The sequence below is a fragment of the Xiphias gladius genome, unplaced genomic scaffold, assembly GCF_016859285.1.
Source record: "Xiphias gladius isolate SHS-SW01 ecotype Sanya breed wild unplaced genomic scaffold, ASM1685928v1 HiC_scaffold_83, whole genome shotgun sequence".
NCBI classification, from domain to species: domain Eukaryota; kingdom Metazoa; phylum Chordata; class Actinopteri; order Istiophoriformes; family Xiphiidae; genus Xiphias; species Xiphias gladius.
In genome coordinates, this window is record NW_024402552.1 from 1 (window position 1) to 10,568 (window position 10,568).

The 10,568-nt window shown below is 40.3% G+C and overlaps 2 protein-coding genes across 2 annotated transcripts; both read left to right on the top strand.

The window, feature by feature from the left end:
* Nucleotides 1-2,878: 2,878 nt before the first annotated feature.
* LOC120787921 (centrosome and spindle pole associated protein 1-like) lies at nt 2,879-7,520 on the top strand. Its single transcript, XM_040123412.1, has 7 exons — nt 2,879-3,002; nt 3,093-3,221; nt 3,550-3,590; nt 3,752-3,812; nt 5,662-5,771; nt 5,965-6,112; nt 7,152-7,520. Exons 1-7 carry the CDS (start codon nt 2,879-2,881, stop codon nt 7,322-7,324), a joined length of 786 nt encoding a protein of 261 aa, XP_039979346.1. The 3' UTR covers nt 7,325-7,520.
* Nucleotides 7,521-8,247: 727 nt separating this feature from the next.
* On the top strand, nt 8,248-10,301 carry LOC120787922 (homeodomain-interacting protein kinase 1-like). The gene is made up of 8 exons (XM_040123413.1): nt 8,248-8,300; nt 8,424-8,615; nt 8,790-8,971; nt 9,126-9,253; nt 9,379-9,426; nt 9,616-9,698; nt 9,808-9,980; nt 10,094-10,301. Exons 2-8 carry the CDS (start codon nt 8,430-8,432, stop codon nt 10,299-10,301), a joined length of 1,008 nt encoding a protein of 335 aa, XP_039979347.1. The 5' UTR covers nt 8,248-8,300; nt 8,424-8,429.
* Nucleotides 10,302-10,568: the final 267 nt, after the last annotated feature.

Genomic DNA, 10,568 nt, shown 5'->3' on the forward strand with positions numbered 1-10,568 from the left:
TCAGAAATCCAACAAATCTGAGGCTGCAAAGTACAAAAAGCATTTATTTTGGAATCAATAGACATCTTAATTGGTTCAGCAAGGAAACATTTGAAAGACAGTGGATTTTGTTATGGACAGCCATTCCTACCTAAATACATAATACTTAGTTATTTATCTATAAGGTCATTAAACACCTTGAAATCATGCTAATTTCAGCATGAATGATTCAATATATTCAAACTAATTGTGGTGTTTATTTCACTCATGAAGAGAGCTGTGAACTGTTAAAAAAATTAGATTACAAAAAGGCTGAATTTTTTTTTGCCTATCCCGCAATAAAAATATATTTTTGGGACATAATATGGACTTGTGATTCTGCCAAGAAACAACTGGATTATATCTCTTTTCCTCTCAACAGAGAGAGAGATTATGACCAATCATAGTAAAATCATTCACAATTGGGCACAAGTCTGTCAGCTCTAAACATAAGCACACACTACTACTACTACTCTAGAGGAAAGTTTAAGCTAATATGTCAGTGGTCAACCTATCCCCCGAGATAATTCCCGATAGTAAGCCCCCATTTGTCGTAGCAATGCAGCTGTTGGCCAGTTTGTTCTTACAAAATACTTTTTTGGTTAAAACAATCAACATTTCAGACTAGAGTTTCAATGCAAAGCCACAAGTGGTGCAAGTTAGAAGAACAACTGGTGAGAGAGGTGCTGGGCAGCCATATAACAACCAGACTGACAGTTTACAGATAACCACCATTTTAACACCACAAGCCGCACCATGCAGATTGTTTTGCGACATTTAGTCTGAATAAAAATAAAGACATTTACATGTGCACCCAACACCCTGACAGCAGTTAAAACTCAGGTCAGCTACTTTGTTGTATTTTAAAGGAGGAGCTCAACTTTCTGGGAAAATCAGCTTGTTCACGTTCTCGTTGAGAGTGAGATGAGAAGATTAATACCAATCTCATGTCTGTATGCTAAATATGAAGTTACAGCCAGCAGATGACTGGCTTATCTGAGCATAAATGCACCACCTCCTCAAAATAGTCTAACACATAGCCCTTTGTAAAACTGTGGTCTAAAATAATATTTATGTCCAGACTTCATAAAATGATGCAGGTAGCAGTTATGACTACAAGCTTTAACTCAGCTTTCATTTTGGTGCCCTAGTTACACAGACTTTCAAATGTTAAAAGGAATATTTTGATATTTTGGGAAAAACGCTTATTGCCCTTCTTGCTTAGAGACTCTCACATCTGTTCAAAATGAAGCTGGAACCAGCAGCTGGTTAGCCTAGCTTAGTGTAAACAGGTGGAAACAGCTACCCTGGTTCTTTCCAAAGGTAAAAAGAATCACCTACCAGCACCACTAAAGCTCACTAATTAAGACATTATATCTGTTTTGGTTTACATTATTCAAAATCCAAAGTGTTAAAACCTGAATTTGTGGATTTATGGAGGATTACAGCTGGACCTATTTCCCGACAGGAAGTGGTGGCATCCTGGAGTCTCCACTGGTTTGCCCTGCAAGAGTCTTGTCATCCCTAAGTTAGCTCAAATAAGCTAACCTGCTGCTAGCTGTAGCTTCATACTGAACAGACAAACCGGTCAGTTCAAACCAGTTTCCAGAACTGTAAATTCTTACTTTTAGTTACCGGTCAATGATATCTCATTTGAAAAATGTAGTCCTGCAGGTCGATACTGAACCTGCACTTCATGTAAATCTGAGTTGACTCAGTTTCCTCCAGCATGGCACATTACATTAAACACTGCTTTGTGACAACCAGGTCCAACAGTCAACACCGTATTTTGACAGCCAATTAACGTCAGCCAGTAGCTAGAAACATTGTAATGCAGGTGGCTCTACTGTATTGCTGATGATTGAAAACAAAGGGCTCTTGTGTTATTTATTCCAAAGTCACCCGGGGTTCAGGGAATATTCTTCCCTCTGGAAACATTGCTGCCACTAACACGCCCTCGAAGGTTCCTGGGCTCGATTCATTTATGCCATTAATACAATCTGGCTGCTGGCACCAGGACGAGCTGAGGGGTTGAAGCTCTCTTGCTCCGTGCGCTCAATACACACACACACACACACACACACTTAATGACCAGATAGACTGAAGTGAGAATTAATTATAAAAAAAGTTTTCCAATACACTTTTGGGGAAAAAAGATGAAAAATGTAGCTCAATGACCATGAGTTTCCATGCATTTCTATGGGAATGGCTTAACTCTGATGATCGAATGAACCCTGTCCCTTTTTGAGTTGTCTCAACCACTAACACACACACACACACACACACTAAAAAAGCACACGCACGCACACATTATGACTACGAATACGGCAATTCTGTTTATTATTATATTACATAAACATCTTGAAATCTGTACAAAAGATAGCTGATATTCAACTGAATTTCAAAATATCTGACTTTAAAATTCAAAAGCAGTGAATTTCAAATGTTATGCATAAAATATTTCACAATTCAGTAGTTCACCAACAGTATTCCATAAACTCATGCACAGTGTAATTATGAGGACTATTTAACGTCAAAACCTTAAATTGCACAATTGTAAAGCAGTTTGATTGATCATCCACAACAGTGTTCAGCAATTCTTTGCTTGGTGACAGCTCCTTATCTGGGGGTGGAAGCCTCTCTTGCCTTTCTTCATGACAGCATGTGAGCTGAATTTATGAAGCCAGAATTCTCTGGAGCAAAAGGTGTAAAGTCTGAACAAAAGAAATGACTGACCTACTGTACATATGCTCTGTATGTGTGTGTGTGTGTGTGTGTGTGTGTGTGTGTGTGTGTGTGTGTGTGTGTGTGTGTGTGTGTGTGCACTTGTCTTTATTTGTCCAGACATGGGGAGCGACCCATGGTGGATGTGTTTGATATGGCCAGGCTGCGGCTCCAAGCTCCAGTCCGAAGGCCCAACTCCAGAAACATGGATCCCAGAAACCTGCTGCGAATCCACGACTCCCTTCAGCTTAAATACGCAGGTAACACACCGGTTTTAGAATTTTAACTGCACTCCACTGCAAATCAATAATATCAGCCATAAATTGTTGGTATCTGTATTTGCGAGTCAGATGAGAAGTCCAGGCTGGGCTCCAGTGAGGTTCCAAAGCTGGAGGAAGTGGGTGTGACCAGCAGGAGAAGGCATGACTACAGGGATCCAAATCGCCAGTTCAGCAGCCAGAGGTCTACAGTTCAGGACGGTTAGCTCCTTACATGTTAAAATTAAAAAAAAAAAAAAAAAAAATCCTATTTATCCCGTTGCAGTTGTTTCAGTTGGAGAGTTGCCTGGAAAGACAGTTTATTTTTTGTTCGTGTATATTTTACCAGGTTGACAGATGGAGATTTTCTTTGGTTAATGTGGATGTTGAGGATAAAATGTCTTCTATGGCCCCATTTCTACTTGGTGATCTGTATCTGGGCACATTATCAGGACAGTGACATCCACGGGTCTTTGCATTTACTCCTTTTTTTCACAACCATTTTGCATTTGCAGCAAAGAGAGTAAACAATGTTCTTCTTGTGTCACAGATTATCTTGACCTGTCTCCACCACAGCAAAATGATTATCTGGTGAGTTGAAAAGAGATAATGTTTTGATAGATCAAGCACCTATGCTTGAGAGATTCTACAATAATCTGCTTCAGAAATTCTCTACATGGAATATATATACTATATTAACTGACTGTAACTATCAGAGTTGAATTATGAAAAGAGTTGTGTGTATGTTGCAGAAGAGTGTGATGGGGGGATCTGCAAGAGGTTCTCTGCTGGAGTCAGAGAGTGCATTCATTGGTAAGACCACCATGAAATCAAGATGTGCAACTCTTTTCTTTTGTATCACGGTCACTAAAATTACACAGCTAGTGCAAATTAGGGCTGGATGAAAAAAACATTTCCGATTAATCTGATTTTTCATTTGAATGATCCAGTATTGATTCTTAACATCCCAACACTGATCTTTGCATTTGCAGCTTTCTCAGTAAACGTGCATCTGTGCTAAGTGTTCTGTGTATGCAGTGGTTACTTGTAAGTGGTTCAGTTAGGGCTGCACCATATGTTAAATGTCTACTTTGTTGCAATCAAATTATTCCAACGTGTGGATGTGAATGTGGACGTGAATAGTTAGTCCATGTAGACCCGCTGCCGTTTACAGGACGGTCACGCATTAGGATGGTTAGCTGACTTTGGCTTTCGAATCTAGAGATCGTATCCACGGAGGGATAGACTGCAAGAAAACTCAATGATATGATGTCTGTTTGTGTTTGTTGAAGAGATATTATTTCTGACTATGAGATGCGAGGCCGTGGATGCCGAATGAGCAGTGTGTGGATTGTACTTATTGAGTCTGGCCCTGCCAACGAGCTAACTACAGAAATGTACGGGCTTAAATTAGTTTCAATAAGATTTGAGCTTGTAAAGGGATGTTTGAAAATCCACCTTAGTAAACCTGTAAAATAAATTGACATGAGACATTCAAGTTTGATCGTGTGTAGAAAACATTTGAATTTGTTTTTTGTTTTTTTTAAAAAACTGAATAAAATCTTGGAGGAAATGGAATCGGTGTTGAGGTTACACAGAGACACTGTGGGGGAGGGGGGAGTGCTTTTGTTGAACATCTGTATACAGATACGAAGCAATAAGCTGTGTGTAAAACTCAGCGCTCAAAGTTCCCACACTGTGTGTGACGCTGAAGTTACAAGTAAAAGGTTTTTTCCGTCTTCACACCTGAATCTGATAGGACAGTGACAATCCAATCACAAGGTAGAGTCTACTTGTCCAATCGAACGTGTAGTAGACTTTCAAGATGGCTGACCAAGTGAGCTCTTGCGTGATCCAGGTGGGTTTAATTATATTTGATGATGCTGTAGAAAATAATGGTAAACGTTTCATGTGCTGTGTGTGTATGCAGAGGTGTCTTTGCTTAACCTAATATCATTTGTTCAGTTTTTTTAAACAAATACAAGAATTGAAATCAAACGATTCTGGACTTTGTGAATCAAAATCAAATTGAATTGGGAGACAATGCCCATATCCAGCCCTAGTACAGACTTGACAGTGAATTGGGTTTCGGGGGGGTCACTCAAGATCTGAATTTTCACAGCACACATCCATCCAAAACTCCTGGGGCTACTACAACACTGATGGATGGTTTTTTTTTCCCCCCTCTCCTTCTCTGGAGTACAAACCTCACTTTACCGTCACCAGTCTTGTCACCATGTACACCTATCAAACATTTAAAATGTTGCCTGTGGTCTAGAGGCAGAAAGTTAATATTTTGATACTTTGAACACAATGCGATCTTCTGTTAGACCATCCTAAACCAATACTGGTCTCTGCTGTCAGTGGTAAAGCTCAAATCATGCTTGTTTATCTTGAAGAACTTACTTACTACTTACTTAACCTACTTACTACTAAATGTACCATAAAACAAATTTACATCTATAACATGTGTTGCTCAATGAAGGACAAATAATTGAACTTGTCGATAGTTATTTAAGGATCTAGTATCACCAGGATGATATAACTATAAAGGAATGGAACCATACTTTGAAACTAACTATAGTGTAATACATCCCCAAAGTTTATGTAAAGATGCCTGGGACTAAGTTTGCTTTTTGTGGGTGTGTGTATGTTTGTTGAGACCCCCTAGGTGATGCCTTTCCAGTCCCCCGCACCCCAGAGTTTGAGAAGACCCCCCAGCTGTCGGCCAGGGAGAGGAGGAGGCTGGCCAAACAGTCACAGCACCCTCTGGTACACTTTTCTTTTTTTTTTTACCCACCAATACACACCTGGCAGGTTACTTATGTGTTATGGTGTATCCTGTGAGCTCTAAAGCTACAGTTAAGTGAGCTACAACCTTTATTATTATTATTATTATTATTATTATTATTATTATTATTTTTAAATCATGCAGTCTTATTGTTATGTCCGGTGGTTGGTTCAGGAACGAGCTGCTTCCAGCCAGTCCACTGGCCAAGATGACTACTCCACTCACACAGGTAACAGGCTGCAGCAGGAGCAAGGAGGTGAAGGAAGGAGCCGGTACAGGACAGGTCGTCTGATGGCTCTCAGTCGTCGTGGATACACTGCCGGTGCGACTTGAAAGACTAATTTCTGTTGGTCCTTATGTTTTGTATACATATAGTGCATTCCTAAAGTATTCAGACTCTTTCACTTCCTTCACATTTTGTTATATGTTGCATCCTTATGCTAAAATCGTCCCTCATCAATCTACACTCAGTACCCCATAGTGACAGGAAGAGTCCTGGTTGTTCCAAATGTCTTTTATTGAAGAATTATGGAGGCCACTCTGCTCTTGCTAACCTTTTCAATGCAGCAGAATTATTATTATTATTATTATGATTATTATTATTATTTTATTTATGTATTTATTTATTTATTTGGGTAGCCATTCAGCTGTGCCTCAAAACAATCCTGTCTCGGAGCTCTGCAGACAGTTTCTTCATCCGCATGGTTTGGTTTGCTCTGATGTACGTTGTCAGCTGTGAGGCCTTATATAGACAGGCATGGTTCTTTCCAAATCACGTCCAGTCAATTGACTTTACCACAGGTGGACTCCAATCAAGGTGTAGAAACATGATCAAGAGAAATGGGAGGCAACTGAGCTAAATTTCAAGTGGCATAGCAAAGGGTCTGAGTACTTATTTCAGTGTTTATTTTTCCATTTTGACTTTTTTAATAAATTTGCAGACATTTCAAAATTCTGTTTTCACTTTGTCATTATGGGGTATTGAGTGGAGATTGATAAAATGTGAAGATAGTGAAGGGGTATGAGTACTTTCTGAATGCAAGGTGTTTCAGTTTTGTTGTATTAAAAGAAATATCAGGAGTATTTTTCATAGATGTCTGATTAAATGTCTACATTAGAGCTTTAATGGGTTTCAAAAGCCCAAAAGTCATTATATTCAGCCAGTATTCAAATAACCATGGAAACGGTTTATTCTAGTTGGATAAAGAATTAGTCACCATTTTTACGCAACAAATATTTATGTACATACCAAACACTGAGTTCTGCAGTAGTCCATGCAGGGTGATGCTCTAATGCAAGGCTTGGTTTTAAGATGTAATACTATTAGTGTTTGACTCTGACTCCTTGCTCCTGTTCTTCAGGACCAGTGGATCGGTCTGATGACGACTCCTTCCCTCCTCAATTTTCTCTCCACAATCTTAACCATCCGAGCTCCGTAGAAACTGTCGCCACAGATCCCTGGATGCGGCCAGGAACATCGGACACACTGAAATGTTCGGACCGTCCATCAAGGAGGGAGTGGTTGGCAACATAGGACCGACCCTGTTGCTCAAACCTGAGAGGTTCCTCGTACTTTTGGAAGTCAGTTGTAGCACAGACTTCCCTGTCTTTGAATTATGAGACTAGGACGGGTTTTAACTCGTGGCTTTTGTGACAAATGGATGCAAGTATGAATGACAAATGATACCTGTTATGTACTTTTATTTGACCAATGACTAAATTATGTTTTAAATAAATGTATAATTATAAACTGAGTTGATACTTTGCATCCTTTGACAAGTCCATCACAGCCTCAATTCTACAAAAGTTTAACGGGATGTTTTCCAACACATTACTTTTATAATATTTAAGATCATTCATAGTTTGATGATCTCTGCAATATCTTTCTGGTCAGCAGCCAAATTAGCTTAGCTTAGCTTAGACTGGAAATTGGGGAGGGATGGTAGCCTGGCTCTTTCAAAGGTAACAAAATCAGCCTACCAGCACCTCTAAAGCCGACTAATTTACATGTCATCACTGTTTTACATGTTTATGTCACTTTTGTTTTAGTCCATACACAAATGTCAGGCTGTGGTTGGTGACTATGTGCTGGACTGTTTCTTCGCTAGACACAGTGACTTCCTGTCAAGATATAGTAAATTGTATATTTTCCAAAATGTCCAACTATTCCTCTAACTCATTAATGACTAAAAATTATATTTAGTATGTTGAGGAGAAGCCCCATTGATTTGATTTTAATTAATGAATTTTCCTTAAGAGGTGGAGACACAGAATTTGCTGTGGAAACTGTCGACATTTTGCTACATGGCAAAATCAACATTTTCGACAACACACATTTATCATGCCTTAATTGGTAGACAAATTAGATTTTCTCTCGGGTAGGTTCTCTGAATTTTCTCGAATTCAGCGGCGAAGGGTGCTTTGGCAAAGTTGCTAAAGGTGTGAATTTAATCACAGCACAGGACGTGGCCCTCAAGATCTTGAAAACCGAAGAAACCGCTAAAAGAGAGGTAATTTATTTAATGCGTTTTGATAATTAGGTTTTTCATGTTTTCTTGCTTATGTTTTGCTTATTAAATGAACTTCATCTAGAATGCTAAGTACCTATGTCATTTTTCCTATTTTCCCCACAGATCAAAATGCTTGAAGCAGTGAGCGTTCTTGACCCAGCCATGAAGAATGTGGTTCATTTCTTTGAGCAGTTTCAACACAAAGGACATACCTGTCTAGTGTTTGAAATGCTGGACAGGAGTCTTTTACAACTGCTCAGCGAACAGCAAGGGACGCCACTCTCTCTCCATGAGATACGGCCAATAACCCACCAGGTAAAGACTGTGGCTTTGATCAATCTATCAACAAGTAACGGCAAGATACTCAGCCAGCTGGGAAAGAAGTTACATACTGAAGTAACATAACTGTATTTCTTCTTGATCTGTTTAAGCCTGCACCCTGGTCAATGGTAACTTTAACCGTCTACATTGTGTCCTTTGTCTCTGCAGTTGCTGATGGCCTTGGATGCTCTGAAGGGCATTGGTGTGGTTCACTCAGACCTGAAGCCAGACAATATAATGCTGGCAAACCATCTGAGTGAGCCCTTCAGAATAAAACTGATAGATTTTGGCGTGTCGTTCAGTGTCCGAGAAGAGGTATTTGGGAAGACAATTCAGCCTCTGGGTTACAGGTAGGTTCAATTTGCAAAGCTCATCTTTTAACATGTTTGCAATTGTGTGTTTATGCTGTAAATGATCCAGCAGAGGCTGTGTCAGTCGTCAGTACATATGCTGAATTTGACAGTGTACTTAATAGCTCTTGTGACTCTTGTACGATACACACAGGGCACCTGAAGTCACCCTGGGCCTCCCCTTCTCCGAGGCCATAGACGCTTGGAGTCTAGGCTGTGTGCTCGGGGTCTTGTACCTCTGCAAACACCTGTTTGCGATAGACTGCGAGTACCAGTCAGTAAGTAACCAAACCGATCTAGATTCAAATGCAAAGACTGTTACATTGTGCCCCAGATACATGTCCAAACCCGAGAGGGGGCTTGTTGTAGGATGTTGGCTGATGTGATTCTTTATGTTCTCTCTCCAGATGAGGGCATTGTAGACGTCCTGGGCCAGCCAGCTGACCACCTTCTCTGTGCTGGGAAATGCACACAAAATTTTTTCAAGGTGGAAAAGCACTTGGACAGCCCAAGATGGTGGATGAAGGTATTTTAACCTTGCTCAGCAGTTCACAATTTTACATCTCCCAGTTAGGCAACAACTCTTTTATAATATTTAACACATTCAGGAAGAAGTATCTGACCTGCATGTTTTGTTCCTGTAGACCCCAAGGAATACCAGCTTGACACTGGAATTGAGCCGAAAACATGGGACACAACAATCAGAAGTCTGGATGACCTGATAACAGTAAGTGGTCCATTTCATGACTACACAATGAATTAATACCAATATCCTCTGTCACTGAGAGACAGGAAGCAGTTAAAACTGAACTGTCACCTACTTTGTTTTCAATCAGCACAACCCAGACACACGGGAATCCATTGAGCTGGAGGATCAGAGAGCCTTTGTCAGCCTGCTGACATGCCTTCTAGATACAGACCCAGAGAAGAGAATCACTCCGGGGAAGGCTCTCGATCACCCCTTTGTAACAATGGTCCATCTGGAAGATGAAATAGACACCAGCTTTTAGTGAGTGCCTGTGTTTTGTTTTCAGTAGGGTTGGATAGATACATGATTGGATTAATGGACAGATTTTTTTTTTGATTGAGTGATCCATTCATTTATTGTCATGTTTTATTCAGTGTTGAAGATTCTTTAGCGAAAATGAGGATCTTACCAATGGACAACATGGACCTATTTCTTGACTGTGCGGCTGAGGAAGAGCCCAAAGAGGAAGAGCCTTCGGCCATACCTCGTCATACAGACGCAGGCTCAGTCCTTCCTGGCTCCTGTGATGGCATTAAAACATGCCTCAGTCTTCTGAAGGAGCAGAAGCTGCTGCAGGAATAGACACTACTGGCTCGGCTATAAAGGAACCAACTGTTAGCCAAGGTGCAACCAGTCCAGCTGAGGATGCATCGGCCAGTGGCGGGTCACCCGATGAAAGTCTGCCTGCTAAAGTCAAGAAGAGCCGCTGAAGAGAGTCCGAAAATTCTTTGGCAGGGCAATAAGGACCATTTTACGACTGAAAAAAGTCAATAAATAAATGCTGGATGTCATATTCATATCAGTCATACTTTTTGGAGGAGGCCAAGTGTGAATGGTTGTTAAATCTCC

Coding starts and splice junctions, on each gene's coding strand:
- LOC120787921 (XM_040123412.1), top strand. CDS start 2,879: ATGGTGGATGTGTTTGATATGGCCAGGCTGCGGCTCCAAGCTCCAGTC. Junction 3,003..3,092: donor CCTTCAGCTTAAATACGCAG/GTAACACACCGG, acceptor TTTGCGAGTCAG/ATGAGAAGTCCAGGCTGGGC. Junction 3,813..5,661: donor GTCAGAGAGTGCATTCATTG/GTAAGACCACCA, acceptor ATGTTTGTTGAG/ACCCCCTAGGTGATGCCTTT.
- LOC120787922 (XM_040123413.1), top strand. CDS start 8,430: ATGCTTGAAGCAGTGAGCGTTCTTGACCCAGCCATGAAGAATGTGGTT. Junction 8,972..9,125: donor ATTCAGCCTCTGGGTTACAG/GTAGGTTCAATT, acceptor CGATACACACAG/GGCACCTGAAGTCACCCTGG. Junction 9,254..9,378: donor CTGCGAGTACCAGTCAGTAA/GTAACCAAACCG, acceptor TTCTCTCTCCAG/ATGAGGGCATTGTAGACGTC.